The sequence below is a fragment of the Equus asinus genome, chromosome 14 (assembly GCF_041296235.1).
Source record: "Equus asinus isolate D_3611 breed Donkey chromosome 14, EquAss-T2T_v2, whole genome shotgun sequence".
Classification (NCBI taxonomy): Eukaryota; Metazoa; Chordata; class Mammalia; order Perissodactyla; family Equidae; genus Equus; species Equus asinus.
The window spans coordinates 35139848-35159137 of NC_091803.1; the positions used below are offsets into that span (position 1 = coordinate 35139848).

At 44.8% G+C, this 19290-nt stretch overlaps 1 protein-coding gene across 5 annotated transcripts in view; it reads left to right on the forward strand.

Moving 5' to 3' along the window:
• TMC7 (transmembrane channel like 7) overlaps positions 1-18120 on the forward strand; it is a 49018-nt gene extending 30898 nt beyond the window's left edge. For all 5 annotated transcript variants that reach the window (XM_044747145.2, XM_014853466.3, XM_070484852.1 and 2 more), the window contains 10 exons: positions 1255-1402; positions 2197-2370; positions 3674-3831; positions 6335-6452; positions 6751-6848; positions 8380-8566; positions 10789-10919; positions 13399-13554; positions 15613-15691; positions 16222-18120. In XM_044747145.2, coding sequence (XP_044603080.1) covers positions 1255-1402; positions 2197-2370; positions 3674-3831; positions 6335-6452; positions 6751-6848; positions 8380-8566; positions 10789-10919; positions 13399-13554; positions 15613-15691; positions 16222-16296 — 1324 coding nt within the window. In that variant the 3' untranslated portion in view covers positions 16297-18120. The remainder of the gene's footprint in view (positions 1-1254; positions 1403-2196; positions 2371-3673; positions 3832-6334; positions 6453-6750; positions 6849-8379; positions 8567-10788; positions 10920-13398; positions 13555-15612; positions 15692-16221) is intronic.
• Positions 18121-19290: the final 1170 nt, after the last annotated feature.

Consider the following 19290-nt stretch of genomic DNA (forward strand, 5'->3'; position numbering starts at 1 on the left):
GGCGGCCCAGGGTTCGCCGGTTCGGATCCTGGGTGCAGACATGGCGCCGCTTGGCAATCCATGCTGTGGCAGGCGTCCCACATATAAAGTACAGGAAGATGGGCATGGATGTTAGCTCAGGGCCAGTCTTCCTAAGCAAAAAGAGGAGGATTGGCAGCAGATGTTAGCTCAGGGCTAATCTTCCTCAAAAGAAAAAAAAAAATCTCAAGGTATAAAACCACCTGGTAATCTGCATTTTGGAAAAGCACCCCAGGTGGTTCTGATGTAAATTCTTTGCTATGAACCTTTGGCAGAATGACTGATTGCCATAATTCCTTATACTTGTATTGTCTTCACAACTCTGTTGCAAATCCTAAAAATACCCTGTTCCATCTAGAGTCTGTGGCATTTGGCGTTTTTATATCAAGTATTTGATATAAATAGGGCGTATTTTTTTCCATGAAAGTAATTGAATGAATAATAATTATGAAGTGTGCCACAGAGTTGCATCTGACCTAAAAAGATGCTCACTAAATATTTGGTTAATTTACTATGTAAGTCGTTTATTCACTCATTTATCCATCAATTGGAAGGTGGCCATATTATGGTTCAGGCATTCTAGATGTAAAGGTGGCAAGACAACCAGGGTACCTGCTCTCAAGGAATTTAAAATTTGTCAGGGTCAGAGGCTATAAGCAGTAAACAGATAAATAATTGCAGATTAGGTTCATTACTGTGAAGGAAATGAAAGAGACTACTATGAAGTGGGAGTCACAACTTGAGATGGGGTGGTGAAGAAGCCAGGGAGGTGACATTTGAGCTGAAGCCTGAGGGATGGGAAGGAGACAGCCATGGGAAGAGGCAGGCAAAGAACACTCCCAGAAGAAGGTAGAGGGAATGGCAAGTGCAAAGGCCCTGAGGCAGGAGGAGAGGTTTGTGTGTTTATGGAGGAAAAGAAGCTGTTGTAGTTAGAGCAGAGTGGCCATATGGGAGGAAGGATGGCATCATGCAGGATCATGCAGGACCTCTAGGCTGTGTTAAAAGAGTTTAGATTTTATTCCAGCTGTGAGAAGAGCCATTGGATGGATGAAAGGAGATGATTTTCAGCAATGAGACGCCTGGTTAGCTGCCACATATATTTAAAATGGTCCCAAACTTGATTATGTCAAAATAGAAAATGCAGCCATTTGTAACTTTTTAATCGTAGACAAAGCCAATCCTTGGGCCTGTATTTTTTTTGTTCTTATAAGAAGGGTAATCGTGTTTTGGGATCAGGTCGGTGGAAGGGTTCAAAATCAACCTGATCCGGAGTGAAGAGCACTTTCAGAGTTACTGCAACAAGATCTTCGCTGGCTGGGACTTTTGCATCACCAACCGCAGCATGGCGGACCTGAAGCATGGCAGCCTGCGGTATGAGCTCCGAGTGAGTGTGCCGGGTTTTCTCCGGCCAGCAAGCTTGTGCCTTGGGAGGTGGGCCTGCAGCTTGCAGAGGAGCTAGGTGGGGGCCAGGCTGTCGCAGCGAGCTTCCTGTATGTCGTTTTCTAGAGCTTTTGTGGAGAACAGCTTCCAGAGATGGATCAAGCGTGGAGCTGGTGACCTGGGGCTGGGATGGGAGGTGGGGACACGACAGCGACGAGGAGGAGATGGTGTCTTCCCTCCTCCCCGACCACCTTACACTGTGATTTTTCCACCTGAGAAGAGCCTGTCATGAACGCTGCTTATACCAGCAGAAACAGGACAAAGAAGGAGTACTGTGATGGAAAGGTGGAGTGGAGAGAATATGAAAAAGTAGAAGAGAATTTCCAAATTAATAAGGAGAGGAGGAATAATAGCATCTTGACCAAGCCCACCAAAAAAAGGAGGGGCCCTTTATATCAAAAGCTTAATAAAGTAAGATGGAAGGACCCAAATCGAATGTATCATTTGTTTAAAGAGATAAGGCATACTACATAGAAGTGATGTCATGAGTACGTTACAGTTCTGCTTTCACATTTATTGCAAAGTCTAATTGCTGTCTGAAACAGGAGGTTCTCCCTTGACGCAGGTCTTTAGTAGACATGAGAACTAGTTGGGCTTGGTCTAGGAAGGTAGGCTGGGGGAGAAGAATATTTAAAGAAAGTCTTAAAGATGGATGGGGAGAGTATAGTGAATCGCAGGTTCCACCCCAGAATATTCCTTCCTCCCAATGCTCACAAATGACTTTTCTTTGATCCTCAGGCAGATCTGGAGGAAGAAAGGATACGGCAGAAAATAGCAGAAAGGACCTCAGAGGAAACGATACGGATTTACTCTTTGAGACTGTTTTTGAACTGTATTGTTCTGGCCGTTTTAGCGGCATGCTTTTACGCAATCTATAGAGCAACTATATTCTCGCAGGAGCATATGAAAAAGGTGAGTACCCCGTGAAAGCCAATTTAACTTACTCTGGGTGTTAGGCTAAGTGCCTTGCAAACCTCTGAGGCAGATAGCATCATCGTTTCTGTTTTACTTATGGGGATATAGGTTTGGCTGATAGGATGGAGAACCGAAAATCACAGGTGACGAATTTCCACTTTTAATAGAAATAAAAAGCATCCAAAATAGACTGGAATTCCTCCTGGGATACACAATATTCGAATCTAGGCTTGACTTCCTGCATTTAATCCCCAACTCTACTGCTTATCAGCTGGGGTCTCAATTTACCTAAAATAGCAGTGGTTTTAAAAATCCAAGTTGGTCTAGTGGCTCTGCTCCGTGAAATCAGTCATCAGGGGCCCAGGTTCCTTCCATCTTGTTGCTCTGCCATCCTTAGGATGCATCTTTTTCTATATGGTACCAGTAGCTCACTATGTCCACATTCTAGCCAATGGGGAGGAGGTGAAGGAGGTGGAGAAGGCACCTCCCTTGCCTTCAAGGGCATGACCTGGAGGTTGCGCTTAAAACTTCTGCTTACATCCCTTTGGCCAGAATATAGTCAGATGGCTATACAAAGCAGGCTAGGAAATTTAGTTTTATCCCAGATAACCACATATGCTCTTACTCTGAAAGAAGTAGAGAATGGCTATTCCAAGTCAATTAGTAATACAGCCTTGAAAATACTTTAAATTGCCCACTGGTACAGAATACATGGATTTTTTTTCTTTTCTTTTCTTTTCTTTTTTTTTTTTTTTTTGAGGAATATCAGCCCTGAGCTAACATCCGTGCCCATCTTCCTCTACTTTATATGTGGGACGCCTGCCACAGCATGGCTTGATAAACAGTGCGTAGGTCTGTGCCCAGGATCCAAACTGGCAAACTCTGGGCTGCCGAAGCAGAGCATGTGAACTTAACTGCTGTGCCACTGGGCTGGCCCCAAGAATCTGCCCCACCTCTCTGCAAGAATCTTCATCTTAAAAAATCCAATAGAGCTCCTTTTTCTTCCAGGATGCTACTAGATCATGGTTCCTCTAATTGAACACACAAGGAAAGAAATAGTTTATGTTTAGGGGCCATGTTGAATGACATATGTGTTTCGTTTTGTGTGCTAAACATGTATAGTTGAGTTCTTTTCTTTCCTTCCAGCTTTGCGGAGATCTAATTAACATAGCACATTATATAAGTTTAAGGTATAGAGCATAATGACTTGACATACGTGTAGTTGAGTTCTTTAACGGTCAACTCATTTGTGATGCAACTTGCCTTACTATACTCCTCACCAGTTTTGTTGTCTTCGTAGGAAATTGACAAGATGGTTTTTGGAGAGAACCTCTTGATATTGTACCTGCCTTCTATTGTGATCACGCTGGCCAATTTTGTCACCCCAATGATCTTTGCCAAGATCATCCACTATGAGGATTATTCCCCAGGCTTTGAGATCCGGCTGACCATCCTTAGGTAATGTCTAGGCATGCCAAGCAGGTCACCCCTTGCCCTCTCCCTTGCCCGTGGCAGACATTGCTAATCCATTGTGGCACTTTTTCCTGCTGCGCTGAGCATCCTCTTCAGCCTTCAGACATTCCCCATGAATGAATCAGAATTTGCACATGCAGTGAAATCTCTTTGACTTAAGTGTCTACTCGGCAGTATTAAATTTTTGGTTCATGTGTTAGAACATTGACAACTGAGGGCATAGGGTGGGGCCGTAGGAGGGAGTGTTGCTCTGAAGATGTTAAAAATAACATGGGAGTTTGTGTGGGAATATCTTAGCGTTTCCCCACCCAACCAGGTATTTATCCTCTACCGCCTAGGGGTGGCTGGCCCCCAGAGGCATTAACTCCTCCACACTTCCACCCACTGCCCCCATGCATGGGCCTTGGGAGGAGAGTTATAAGTGCTTGCCGCAGGAACCTGAGGCATCTGCTGGAATAGTGAACACCAAGAAAATGTGGCCAGGTCACCAACTGTGGGCGCTACGGCTGACTTTTTTGTGTGTGTGTGAGGAAGATTAGCCCTGAGCTAACATCTGCTGCCAATCCTCTTTTTTTTTTTTTTTTGCTGAGGAAGACTGGCCCTGAGCTAACATCTGTGCCCATCTTCCTCTACTTTATACGTGGGACGCCTGCCACAGTATGGCTTGACCAACAGTGCCACGTCTGCACCCAGGATCTGAACCAGTGAACCCTGGGCTGCTGAAGTGGAACGTGCAAACTTAACCACTGTGCCACCAGGCCGGCCCCCAAGCTGACTTTTTATAACTTGTTGTGATATCTCTTCTCATTCTAAATAAATATTCAGTTTCATTAAAAAAAATAAAAGTAAAGAAATGACAGGTTAAAGCAGGGTCCGGGGAGTTAATTAACACAAATGAGTTGAAGAGGACCAGGCAGGGACTGGGTAAAACTGGAGCCTTTCCTTTCTGCTTCTCAAACGCCTCAGATTGCATTTGCATGTTTTAAAAAAATCTTTTTATTTTGGAAATGTTCAAATGAGCAAATGAGCTCCCAGGTGCCCATCACTTACTTTTACCGACATTTTGTGAATCTTGTTTCATCTACTCCCCTCACTTTTGCTGGATTGTTTTAAGCAAATCTCAGACCTATAAACATTTGAGTATATCTCTAAATGACAAAGACTTTTTCTTTTTCTTTTTTTTTTTTTTTGAGGAAGATTAGCCCTGAGCTAACATCTGCTGCCAATCCTCCTTTTTTTGCTGAGGAAGACTGGCCCTGAGCTAACATCCGTGCCCATCTTCCTGTACTTTATATGTGGGACGCCTGCCACAGCGTGGCCTGACAAGAAGTGCCATGTCCACACCCGGGATCCAAACTGGCAAACCCTGGGCCGCTGAAGCGGAATGTGCACACTTAACCACTGAACCACTGGGCCGGGCCCAGGGCTTTCTTTTTTTAATGTAACCATCATCACCCCTTTTTGCAGATGGCTTTCTACGACTTGCTGATTCAAACCAGGTTCCAAACCAAGGCCACACGCTCTGCTTGGTTGTTATATCTCTTAAGCCCCTTTTATTCTTCTAAGAATTCCCCCTCCCCTTGAGTTATGCCACTGATCTGAGGAGGAAACTGGGGCATTTGTCCTGTAGAATGTCCGCTGGACTGGATTTTGCTCATTGTTTCTTCGTGGCGTGTGTTGTTTTTCTGTGCCCCATGGTCGCTGTAAACTCCCGTGTAGATTCAGACACTTTTTATTAGATTTCATTTCAGTTTTCACTTGTGGAACCCTCCTGGGTGGTGCCGGGTGCGTGCATCCTTCCAGCAGGCACATAGTGTCAGGTGGCATGCTGAGGAGTGAGAAGCGGGAACAGATGGTGGGGTTTGCCTTTTTTTTCCTCCCACTTTTTAATGTTTCTATTTTAGTTTTTTAAATTACAAACCAAACAATAGAAAAGCATCTTTAAAAAAAAAATTAGCGCTCTCTGCCCTGCTTCTTGATTCCAGCTTCCCCAGGCACCCCTCATCTGCGTGGGTCACACGTTTTGTTTTGTTTTAAAAATAGGATCATATCTACACAAAACACTGCAAAGTACTTTTTTCACTTCTCAATACATCAGACATCTCTCAAAGCTGATACTTATAAGACTCACATAGTTCTTTTCAGAAACACGTAATATTCTGTAGGGTGACCACGTAAACGTGGATTCAGGAATTGGCAGCTTTCTGATTTTTTTCTGCCATAAAAAAAGTGTGGTAATATATATATATCATAAAATTTACCATTTTAGCCATCTTTAAGTGTACAACTCAATGACATTAAGTACCTTCCCAGTGTCGTGCTACCGTCACCACTGTCCGTTTCCAGAACTTTCTCATAATCCCAAACACAAACTTTGTGCCTATTTGTGGGTTTGCTTTGAAGCTTCTCTGCTCCGTAGCCCCAGGTCCAAGGGGCCAGCCCCCCCGAGGCCTCCTGCCCACCCTCCCTTCTCCCGCTCTTCCCTCAGGTGTGTCTTTATGCGGCTGGCCACCATCTGTGTGCTGGTGTTCACCCTGGGCTCTAAGATTACATCCTGTGATAACTACTCCTGTGAACTCTGTGGCTACAACCAGAAACTCTACCCGGTGAGGCTGCGGGGATGGGAGCGTCCTGCTGGGTGGGTCATTCTGGGGTGACAGCCTCAAGGTTGAGAGAACAGCCCTTGAAGCCCTGGGTTTGAATCCCAGTTGACGCGCTTTCTCGCTGTGTAGCACTTCTAAGGGCTTGAAAATCAGGGTCTGTGCAGGAGCTCAGAGGAGCATCAGCTGGTGGCCTCCAGAGGCAGTAGGATCTGGGGATGGAAGGGCGTTGGGAGGAGTCTGAGAGCCTGGCTTTCTCTACCCCAAGTCGGATCTTAGTTTCTCTCCATCTCTTTGGTTTCAGTGCTGGGAGACCCAAGTTGGGCAAGAAATGTACAAGCTGATGATCTTCGACCTCATCATCATCTTGGCTGTGACACTTTTTGTGGATTTTCCTAGAAAGTAAGTGTGAGAGGTACCCCTATCTCCCACGACCCCTCCCACATCTGCCCCCATCCCCAGTGGAGGCTCCCGTCACAGCTGCTCTTCACAAAGTGCTGGATGGTCCCACAGTCCCTGGAAACCGCTGACAACCATCCGGTGACTTTCAATTAGCTCCAGGCCATCGACCCCATCATCCATTAGGCGCCCCCTCGAAAGGCAGCATAAGAGTGGAAATGGGGCTGCTTTCCACCAGACTTCCGTGGAGGCGATGTCCTGCCATTAGCACAGCCACGGGCGCTGTCAGTGGAGACCCGCCCGGCTGCAGTGGAGGCCACAATTCCTGATCTGGGTTCAAGCCCCAGCACGGCCACTGGCTGATCACGTGACATTGACCCAGTTATTTAAGCTCTGTGCCTGTTTTCCCACCTGTGCAATGGAGATAGTAGACGTACCCTCTTCATGGCACTGTTGTGAAGATTAAATGAGAAAAAGCCAATAAAAGTACTGAGAACGTTCCATCCCACAGAACTCACCCACACGCTACCAATCGCCATCATGATTATCATCGCAATGCTCGCTTTTATCACTATTCTCATGAATAACGAGAATGTGTGCTTATTAAAAATTTTAAACATTTAGAATTTAAACAAATAGAGAAGTCTGCAGAATAGTGAGAGTTCTGTTTCATTACCGTACCCCAACTCTGCACTCCCACCCTACTCCTCAGAGGTGGCCACTGCTGGGTGGACCCAGCAGTCCTTAAAAATAAAAACACTTTTGCATAAATACGTGTGTAAGTAAACACACAGTCTTGCTGGAAGTGATCTTTACCCCCATCGATGGGATCATGGGACATCCATGTTGGTCCACAGCTTGCTTTTGTTCCCCCAAACAAACAAAAGAGCGTGAACAGCTTTCCACGTCAGGACACGTGGATTTCCCTCATTCAGTTTAAGGGCTATATAATATTCCACTGTATCCAGAGCTTATAATTTGTCAGTGTAGCCCCGACTGACGGACATTTCGGTTGTTTCCAGTATTTGTGCTAATCCACGACAGTGCTACAGTGAACAACTGTGTTTGTTTATCTCAGGCCACTGGTCCTAGGGTTTCTGTAAGAAGCTTCTAGAATGCTGGGATGTCACATGCTGGGTGGTAAGGTCCTCATAAGCCATTTTGTGTGTGGTTGCGGGTTGCTGTTTGCGCTGAGTGGCACAGCCCCAGCACAGACCGGGCTCCTGTCGTTTACTGTCACCGCCACCTGGTGAAGTAAGTTGTGTTAATTCCCCCACATTCCACATGAGAAAATTGAGGCTCAAAGAAGTCAAAGCAGTTGTCTAAATTGATTTGGCTGGTAAGTTGTAGATCTGAGACTTGAATCCTGGTCTTGATGATTCCAGAGTTCACGGTATTCTGCATCTTCTGGACGTAGGACTAGCCGGTTTCCATGGGAAGTGTGTGTGGAATTGACCCTGAGTTTGTGGGCGTGGTTCTGTGGCCTTGGCAGACGCTGGTAGTCCAGGTGAGAAATTGTCCTGTGTGTTCCCAGGCTCCTGGTGACCTACTGTTCGTCTTCAAAGCTGATCCAGTGCTGGGGGCAGCAGGAATTTGCCATTCCTGATAACGTGCTGGGGATTGTTTATGGGCAAACCATTTGCTGGATCGGAGCCTTTTTCTCCCCGCTTCTCCCTGCAATTGCGACCTTGAAATTCATTATCATCTTTTATGTGAAAGAGGTAAGGAGGGGAGGGGAGAGGGGGCTGATACCTGGACCGTTCTTGACCTTGTAAGGCCCTGGGCACGTGTATGCTTGGCACCCACCCAACATCCCTTCAGACGTTATCAAAATCACATCCCTTATTTGATATGTTTTTATTCTAGAAAAAAGACTTTGACTGGATTTTCATGTTTATAATTTTGAGAGTTTTGTTAAGAACTGTTATCCTCCTATGATTTGAATGTTGTTTTTATATTTAATGAAGAGTTGAATTGCAATTGATCGATCAATTGACAGTGGTACGTTTTGGTGATGTTTAACCAAACTTTTGTTAATTTAAATTTTGTCATTTTCTGTTCGTATTCTGGAGCCGGTACGTTTATTTTCGGGTCTCAGTTATTTGTGTTGGTCCTTGAACAGCTCACAGGCCCCAGGCATTGGGCCTGAACTAAGCACTTCACGGGTGAAGTGGCCTTGCAGATGACTCACTTATCTGGGCTTATTGACCGAACTTTCTTTATTATAGAGGCCATGTGTGCTCCCTATTCAACATGTAGGCAATTCAGCTGTGTGTACAGTAACTTCCATTCCTTCTTCCAGAGGTACCGTCTGTTAACAAGCCCAACGTTTATTGATTCCCACTTATGCTAAGCCCTGAGGATTCAGACATGGGGATAATAATAGTAATAAGAGTAATGATGATGATAATAGCAGGTGATGGTAATACCACGTGCCCCCACTGTGCTGAACACTTTACATAGATTATCTTGTAATGCTTACACCCACCCTTTGGAGGAGGGGCTGCTATCAACCATTTTTCATAAACTAGGAAGCAGAAGTGCAGAGAGGTTAAGTAACTGGTCCGAGGTCACACACTTGTGACTATGTGTGTGACACACGTGTGACCCTGGGATTTAAGCCCAGGTTTACCTCGCTCCAGAGCCTAAACTCTGAACTTGGCAAGTAGGGCCTTAAACTGGGCCAAACTTTCTACCTGGAGGTTTTGGCCTTTGAAAAATGTTTTGATGGTTTCCTTTGGGAACTTGAGTTGGCCGAGGAGGAGAGACGGATGTGAGAAAGCGCACAGGAGCTTTTTCCCTCTCCAGAAGATGTTGTTAGCCAGTGCTTTCCTGGGGTGTAGCACAGTAAGGGCAGCATGGGGGTAGTGGAAGGGTTCATGGGTGCTGGACTGAGGTCGGACACCCCGGGCCCCACTGGTGGCTGCCCCCCGACAGGACACCAAGTGTCCCTGGTACTCGGTCCCCTCTGGCCCACAAGATGGTCTGGCTACTCTGAAGTCAGGAGAGCTCGATGCCCTCCCAGTCATGTAGCTTTTTTTTTTTTTAAAGATTTTATTTTTTCCTTTTTCTCCCCAAAGCCCCCCAGTACATAGTTGTATATTCTTCGGTGTGGGTCCTTCTAGTTGTGACATGTGGGACGCCGCCTCAGCGTGGCTTGATGAGCAGTGCCATGTCCGTGCCCAGGATTCGAACCAACGAAACACTGGGCCGCCTGCAGCGGAGCGCACGGACTTAACCACTCGGCCACGGGGCCAGCCCCCCAGTCATGTAGCTTTTTAAACTATTAAGGAGAAATTTTATGCTGTTCCTCTGCCCGGCCCCCCTCCCCACTTGATATTTCCTTCAAGTCATTTTTTCTCTGAATGGAAATAGTTATTTTTAATATATAGGAAAAATAAACACGCTTGTAAGAAATTCAAGGAAAATATCTCTTAATTTGTTATATATTATTACAGATCTATTTCATACATAGTTAAACCTCTATAAAGAATACTTTTTTAAAAACTTACATGAGGTCACCCAGTGCGGAGTCCTGAAGTCTGCCCTTTTCATCTCTCAGAGCCGGGCAGGATTGAAGCTGCTCTCTCGTCCTTTCTAAGGGCTTGCTGGTACTCCATTGTACGGGTGCCCTTTCACCTTTAAGAAACCCCCATTGATAGCTCTTCAGGTTGCTTCCAGTTACTCCCTGTTATCAACAACTGTAGCAGTAAATATCCATGTGCATGTTATTTGGGGCCATTCTTCCTGTTTTCTCATCAGGATGAATTCCCCAATATTGAAGTCTGGAGTAAACATTTTTCATTTTGGTTTATATTGCTGACGACCCTCCAGAAAGGTCATACCAATTCACACGCCCACCGAGATGCGAGAATGTGCTCCTTCAGCCGAGGAAGCGGTACTCACCGCCCTTCATTGTTTCTCTGTGTCCCTCTGCCCATAGGTGAGTCTCATTTACACCTGCAGACCTTCCCCGAGGCAGTTCCGAGCGTCCAATTCTAATTTCTTCTTCCTGCTGGTGTTGCTGATCGGGCTGTGTTTGGCTATCATACCGCTGACGATCAGCATGGCACGGTAAATATGGCTTTGTTTTCTAGAACATTTCCTTGCTTCCTGACATGTCCCTCTCATGTTAAAGGGTCCATTACATTCTTTATTGCGTTTCCTCCCGGGGTTCCACCTGCAGGTCAGTCAGTCGCTCCTGGCTTAGGCAGGCCCACCCGTGTTTCAGAATCTCCATCCGGAAGCTGGAATATGTCGGTCACCTTCTAGAACTTGCATCTGCAGGGTTAGCATTGTTATTGAGAGCGCCAGCTGGCTCTGTCCTACCCAGCTCCCTTTTCCTAGGACCTCTCTTCTAGTCCCCGTGTGGAATTGTTTGTTTCTGATGATGAAATAATACATGTTCTTTCTAGAAGACTTGGAGTGTAGGGAAAAGTAGAAGGGAATGTAGAGTCTGGTGTGCGGTTTGGAAAGACCAGAAAAGGATCAGAGGTTGAGGTTCACACCCCATTGATGCCACTCCCTAGTGGCATAACCATATGTACCAGAGGCCAGCAGACTTTTTCCTTAAAGGGCAAGAGAGGAAATAATTTAGGCTTTGCGGGCCATATGGTTTCTGTAGCAACTATTCATCTCTACTGTTGTATCTTAAAAGCAGCCATAGACAATGTGTCAACTAACAGGTCTGACTGTGTTTCAATAAAACTTTATTTATAAAAAAACAGGTGGTGGGCCAGATTTGGCACGTGGGCTGTAGTTTGCTAATCCCTGACTTACACTCTCATGGAATTCTGTTTCTTCATCTTTAAATTAAAATCCTTGAACTTGGAATCTGTCTCGCAGATTTTGTTATTTTTTAACTAATTTGAGTATATATATATTTTTTCTTGTTTTTTCTTGTTATAGTAATATATATTAAACATTTTAAAAAATCCAAACAGTACAGAAGGGTATAAATTAAAGAGAAAAAATTGCTCCTTATTCTCACCTTTTTGTCCCACTCTCCAGAGGTAACCACTGTGAACATTTTATGAATATTCCAGAAATTCATTATGAAAAATGTGTTTATTTAAAAAAAAACCACATATGGAAGAGTGTTGTAACCCTGTTTGGCAGCTTATTTTTTTCACTTAACTTTATATTGTGCTCTTTTCCATGCCAGCAAATACAGAACTCTCATTCTTTTAAACTGTTTTTTTTTTATAAGAAATGCACTCACAGGGCACAAAATTTAAAAAGTATAAAAGAGTGGAGCGTGGAAATTCATTTTCCAATCCAACTTCCCAAGTACTTAGTTTCCCTCAGGGAGCCAGTCACCTTCTATCTATGTGTGTCTCTCAGTGGTTCTTTAGTGTTCCATTGTATGACAGGAACATAAATCGTTCATCCATTTCCTTAAACAATTGAGGTTGTTTCCAGGAATTTTTTTTATCCCGAAAAATAGGGCTGCAGTGAGCCAGCCCTGATGGCCCAGCGGGTAAAGTTCAGCACGCTCTGCTTCGGCGGCCCAGATTCAGTGGCCAGGCATGGAACCACACCACCCGTCTGTCAGTAGCCATGCTGAGGCGGCAGCTCACATAGAAGAACTCGAAGCACCTACAACCAGAATATACGACTATGTGCTGGGGCTTTGGGGAGGGGGAAAAAAAGAGGAAGATTGGCAGTGGATGTTAGCTCAGGGCAAATCTTTTCCTGCAAATAAATAAATAAATACATAAATTAATTAATTAAAAAAATAGGGCCGCAATGGAAAATCTTGTACACAGGACTTTATGATGTAAATTTAGACAATTCTTTGTAGGCCTTGTTTTCAATTTTTTTTCCACTGTAATTTAAAAAAATTTTTCCCTACTTTTTATTTTGAAAAATTTCAGATCTATAGAAAAGTTGAAGAAACACCAACAGTGAAAACTCATATACCCTTCACCTGGATGTCCCAATTGTTAACATTTTGCTACATTCGTTTTATCTGTCTTTATGCGTGCATTTTTTTTCATCCCTAAATATTGAGGCACACAGCTTTTAAGAATAAGAACATTCTCCATACGTATCCACAATAATGTCGTCACACCTAACAAAATTCATGCTAATATATTTCTGCCATTTTCAAATTTCCCCAGTTGTCTCAAAATAGTCTTTTATAGCTTTATTTTAAAAATGAGGTCTTTCGAGTTTCACCCATTGGTTGTTATGTCTCGTTACTCTCTCTTCATCTTTGATTCTTCAGAGAGAGTCCACACCAGTTTCCTCACCTCCAAATTAAAGAGACTGGAGGATAGAATCCCCACATTCTGGGTTTGTCTGATTCTTTTCTCCTGGTGTCATTTAACTTGCTCTTCTGTCCTGAATTTCTTGTGAACTGGAAATCAGGTCTAGAGACTTGATGAAATTCCAGGGTAAGCATTTGGGGCCGGAATATTCTAGAAGGCCCATGAGGTCAAGCGGTTCCTCCCCAGTCACTGTTAACAAAGCCTTGTGGGCGCGCAGAGTGGGGGACGCCCAGCCTATGCTCTCTGCCTCTCGCTGAGCCCCGTGGTCTGTGTCCTGGCAGCATCCCTTCCTCGAAAGCCTGTGGGCCATTCACCAACTTCAACACCACCTGGGAGGTGATCCCCAAGACGGTGAGCACCTTCCCCAGCTCGCTGCAGTCCCTGGTCCACGGCCTCACGTCAGAAGCCTTTGCAGTGCCCTTCTTCATGATCATCTGGTGAGTGAGAAGCACCCGGGCCCCTGCAAGGATTTCCTACTGAGGAAGGCGCGCTCTGTATTGATGGGTGGACGGAATGTTGTGACCTGAGGCTCGCCGGAGCCTATTTCTCTAGGGGCGTTGGTTCCGAATTCACTAATTCAGTGCTCATGGAAATTTATAGAATATCGCTACCAGAAAGCACTGGAATGGATGGTAGCATACACGTATTAACTCATGGAATCATCACAATTACCCTGTGATGTGGCTATTATTGATGCGGGGTCGGTGAGCCGAGGAGTCGAAAGAAAGATTTCTTAGACTCTCAAGATCTGGCAGGAGTGCTCTTTTATTTAGAGAATAGTGTGGAATAGCATGGGGACAGGACCCATGGGCACTCAGAGCTTCTGCTGCCGCTTCTGCTGCCCCTGCTGGCATGGGGACAGGACCCACGGGCAGGCAGAGCCGCTGCTGCTGCCCCCGCTGGCATGGGGACAGGACCCATGGGCAGGCAGAGCTGGTGTGTGGGGACAAGACCCACGGGCAGTCAGAGCTCCTGCTGCTGCCCCAGGTTGAGGGTTAGGGCTAATTTTATAAGGCATGGGTACGTGAGTCATCTCTTCACAAGACAAAGGAAAGAACATGAAAAAAAAGTTAAAATGGTATCAGTGCAGGTGGGGTCTGGTCATTGGGTGATCCCATGACTTTTAGACAAGAATCAAATCGGATTAAGTAAAGGTTAGAAAGGTTAGAAGCCACCACCCTAAATCAGTTACATGAGATTGCCAGACAGCAACCAACTTAAGTTCTTGCCTTCCCCATTAAGAGCTTCTAGGGATAAGGTCATCTCTCTTCTTCTTCCTGGTACAGAGAGGGAGGCACCTTTTACAGATAGAGATTTACCTTACAAATGTAAATGTGTCCCAACAAGGGCAAGTTCCATTCCCCAGAGCCTCCTTCCCTGTCCCTGTTATCAAAAGCAATCAGCCCCAAACAATTCCGATGCCAAAGAGACATATCCTGGGGTGGCCAATTTCAGGTCCCTACAAGGTCATCCCCCCTTCCTTCACAAATGCAAATGTCTCTCAAAAGGGCAAGCAAATTCCAGTCCTCAGAGCCTGCTTCTCATGTGCAGTTTTAAAAGTAACCAGCCTAAAATCCTCATCAATTATTACAGTAAAGCTCTGCCGTAAGGCAAGAAGTGGGCCCAAAAAATTCATCCGTTAAAAGCAGGATACCTTTTGATGAGATTAATAAAATGGCTTAGGGAAGCGGTGCAGTCAGCCGGCCTGGAATTCTGAGGACCCTGGCGATCCAGCTGTTCCATCCTCCTGGGTTCACCCCAACTGTGGTTTGGCTGGCGCCATCTAGTGGTGGTGAACTGATCTGCCTTCAACATCTTTGGGGGCCATTCTTGTCCTAGGCCTTGGGGACTTCCAGAAGAGTGTGACAGATATCGTGATTCCCGTGGCTCTCATCTCCTCAGCCCTCTCTGGAGAGAGTGGATGGGAAACCACCGCCCCTTCCCTGAATGAGCATGCCTGCTGTCTTCCTGGGGGTTGCCCTCCACTCCACTTGCCCTTCTCCCCAAAGATAATGACTCCAGCCACCCCCGTTTGAGATGTGGGGCTGCACAGAAAACAGCAGCCCATTGCTTTTATTCCAAATTATACTATCTTAGGCTTGTTATCCCTGGGGTCTACTATATATTATCCCCATCTTACAGATGAAGAAACTGAGGCCAGAGAGGTTCCACAGTGATCATCCACAGCCACTTCATTCCATGCTGAGCTGACTTTCGGGACCACCTCCTTCTCTGTCCCCTATCGTGTCGTGTGTGCTGGGAGAACATCATCAATTTTTAGTATTAACTTACAAAGCAAGGCATGAATCAGTCTCTGCTGCCACTGCCAAATAAAACCCTCAGGCTGTTTCTCCCTCTGCTTGAGAGAGATGAGGGTTTTCTGTCTTTCTAACAAAAGTGAGACTGTTGCAGGCTGAACGAACGTGGCGGGTTGTTTTTCCAGCGGCCTTCAGATGGCACCAGCTCCCTCGTGACCTCTCTGCCTTCTGTTACAGCCTTATCATGTTTTACTTCATCGCCCTGGCCGGAGCGCACAAGCGTGTGGTTGTCCAGCTCCGAGAACAGCTGTCCCTGGTAAGGAAGAGCAGCAGGTCCAGAGGGTCGTGGCCTGGCACCGTTACCCAGGACACAGAACGCAAAGTGGCGCCTGTCTCGGGGAGCGGGTGGAATGCTGCTGCCCCCTCTCACCACTGTCCTCCAAAACTCTGCCTTCGGGCTCAGTCTCCTCCAGCATCATTCATTCACTGACTTGCCCATTCCTTCAGCATTATGTCTTGAGCACTGCGCCAGGCCTCGGTTGGGGTCACAGCATAGCCTGAGGGCTCTGCTGGGAAGTTTCGGTTTAATTCTGAGTGTGATAGGAAGCCCTTGGAGGGTGTTAAGTAGGAATCTGATGTACATTTTAAAAAGATTATTGACCGCTTTGTGGACAAGGGGCAGTGGAGGGGACGAGTTAAAGAGGCAGACCAGTCTGGAGGCCAGTACCATCATCCACTGGTTAAGGATCCTTAACCCCGAGTCTGATGGAGAATTTATTAGGTCGAAATAATGACATTTGTTTCCAAAGAAATTGAATGTGCTTTTGAACCTATTTCTTTTTTTAGGAAAGCCGTGACAAGCGTTATCTAATCCAGAAACTAACAGAAGCCCAGAGGGAAATGAGGAACCGACTAGACTGAGGGTGAAGATGCTGCTGCATGTCACTTATAAGCTGACCCAGGGACCTGCCGAGCCTGCACAGTCCATCTGGGTTTTGAGCAGGAATTTTAAAATATATTTTTCTGGAGTTCAGGCCTTTTCTGTAAGTGGTTCCATATGTGCCACTGCGGTGGCCATGTTTACATAACCCAGCCCCAGTTTAGGGCTTTAGCGACTTAGAAAAAAGCAGGTTCAAAACCAAGCCTTGCCTGTAGACCAGCCACTCAGTGAGGACTATACCAAAAAACCAACACAGGAGGCGGCTGAAGCTTTTACAACTAAAACCAAGGAGGAGAGACCTGTGATATTGTCAAAAGCTTATTTGTGTTGTCTTTTCAAGTTAACTGTAGAAGTCGTCTGTTCACGAGACTGTGTTCTTTCTTTTGAACCAGGTTCTGCAGGTTTAAGCTGAGAAATGTTCTGAGAAGTAGAGGCCCTTTTGAGTGGTTCTGTATACTGATTTTTTTTTTTTTTTTTTTGGATGAAGAGAAATCCTTGAATCGTGATGTTTGGAACAGATGGGAACATGGAGAGGGTGGTTATGTAATTTCAGCTTCACGGTAGTAACGTGAGAGAGAAAGGCAGTCCTGCTGTGTGAATCAGCGGTCCCTAAGGGGCCTGGGTGAATCAGCCTTAGGAGGATGGAAGTTGCTGGATGGGGGCCTTGAGTTCTTAGCTTCCTGGGCATTTTGCTGCAGCCTCATGACTCAGGGCAAAGCTGCTCTTCAGGCACTGGATAGCCACAAGCCTTCAGTTCTCTTGTAGTCCTGAGTGCTGAGACTTACCAGAGAGCCCTGTGCCACCAAAATTGAGGTGAGGTCTGTGTCTCCATCTTCCAAATGCCCTTTTGCTTCCTGCTCTGAGGTCTCCATTTCTGAAGGACACTTAACATTTCAGAGGCAGGCTGGAAAGTTCTGCTGAATATCTGAGCTGTGGGTTTCTATGCATAAGTGTTTTGGGATGTGGGTTGCAGCATCAGAGCAGCCTGCGCCAGTATACCAAACTGGGACGAGTGCTGGCATCTTAAATGCACGTGTGTGTATTTTTAAGGACTATTGTTTGTTTTCTTGCGCTTAAAGTTTTAAATTTTATTTTACAAAACACGCAGGGTCTCTCTTATGATTTCCGTTACAGGAAAAACCATATGCGATAAATACCTCATCAGACACTTACCCGAAATGGATAGCTCTGGACCTTTGAATGGAAGCCTAAGTTATTGTTTAATATAATCTGTTTTCATTTTAATATCTTCAGGATCTTTTCAAAGTACTACAGTTTTGTAATGGACCATTCGAGCCTTCCTTCCATCGCTTTTCTTCCTTTCACTGGCTCTAAACCTTTCCTGGGGGGTGGGGGGTAGCCTGGAATTCAGAGTTGAGTGCAGGTTGGCGAAAGCTAGTATCATGGAATTTTGAGTAACCAAAAGTTCATTCCATCCTCACTTTAAAAAGAAGTTCTAATTGTTGGCATTTCTGCCTAGTGCCTTTATGTATTTAATGTTCTTACCTTTACACGCTTCTGAGGTCAGTCAAGTTTCCTGTGTGTGTGTGTGCGAGAGAGAGAGAGAGAGAGAGAGAGAGAGATGGAAGCTCTATTTTCTTCCCCTATTATAAAACTGATACTGAAATATGCTAATATATTAGTTTTCGTTAAATGCTGCTAATTGGCGTACCTCTTGAATGTTTTTATATATTTTGATAGCTGTAATAACTTAAGGTGCTGTCTGTGGAATTGTTAAAGCGTAGCTCTCTCTAACAAATGTGCATTAAAACTACTGATTAAACCGTGTCTTGAAGATTTTAAAACGTGATCGTGTGTGTTTGAATCCTCAGAGGCTTCTCGTCAGCAGTCAAGTGATCGTGGAAAACTCTAACAGTTTGTAAAGTTGCTCTTTGCCCTTTCCTAGAATCAGAGAGAAGAAAGAAGCGTTTAATTCTAGAAAATCATTAGATGGGTGCTTGTAAGACTCCTTGACTCTGTTGAAGCCGAGGAGGGGTGTGTATTTCTGAGCCTCTCCTTTTTTTCCTCCTTAATATCTTAAAGATCTTTCCATAAAGTAGCTACCTCCTTGTTTTTAATATCACAGGATATTCAGTTTGTTTTCACCCCCTCCCCCCATCCCTTACAAACACTGGGAGCTGGAATTTTAAAAATCTCCGCAAACATCTCTCGATTTCTCTCTTCTGCTCCTTTCAGTTCCAGGCTCTTGATCGTAATCAAGGCAGCCTTGCACATTCTCGCAATCGCAAAATATTCTCATCCCAGCAAAGAGAAGAATCCAGTGAAGGAAGTCTTTAGTTTACGTTAACTCGCACGTTGGCGGCAAAGATTTCTGCAGCTATATATCTCATTGCAGCCACCCACTTGCCTAAGTATTGGAGAAGAAAGGAATTAGTTTTACCAGGTGGCATGCAAGACTTGATCCCTGGGAAGATAGCACTTCTGAATGTATCTTCTTTATATGGTGTAATGTTTTATTAGTAAATTCCACTTGGTATATTTCTTTTCCAATTCATGAGATGTGCTGGGGGCATGGAATGGCTTTGTTACTTGCTTAATTGTGTGATTTTGTACAGGTGTCTTCATCTTTCTGAGATAAAGTTCACTTTTTAAAGTTCATCTTTAAAATGGAAAAATAATAGATACATTCACTCTTATTTTTGAAGATTGACTTAGGGAATAATATGCTTTTTTCTGTTTGAAATTTTGTTTTCTCATAAAATTACTTGTTTATTATAGAAAATACAGAGAAATTTGAAAGCTACAGAGAAAAAAAGTAAAAATCACTTATAAGCACCATTTATGGACATCCACTATTAATCTTGGCAAAATTCCTTTTAAGATAGGAAGGATGAGGAGAGAGGGAGGGCAAATGAGAAGGGAAGGAAAAAAAATGTTGGTTTTTTTTTCACTTAACGTATTTTCTCATGTTATCAAAAGTTCTTTATAAACATTTCAATGTGCCACATAATATG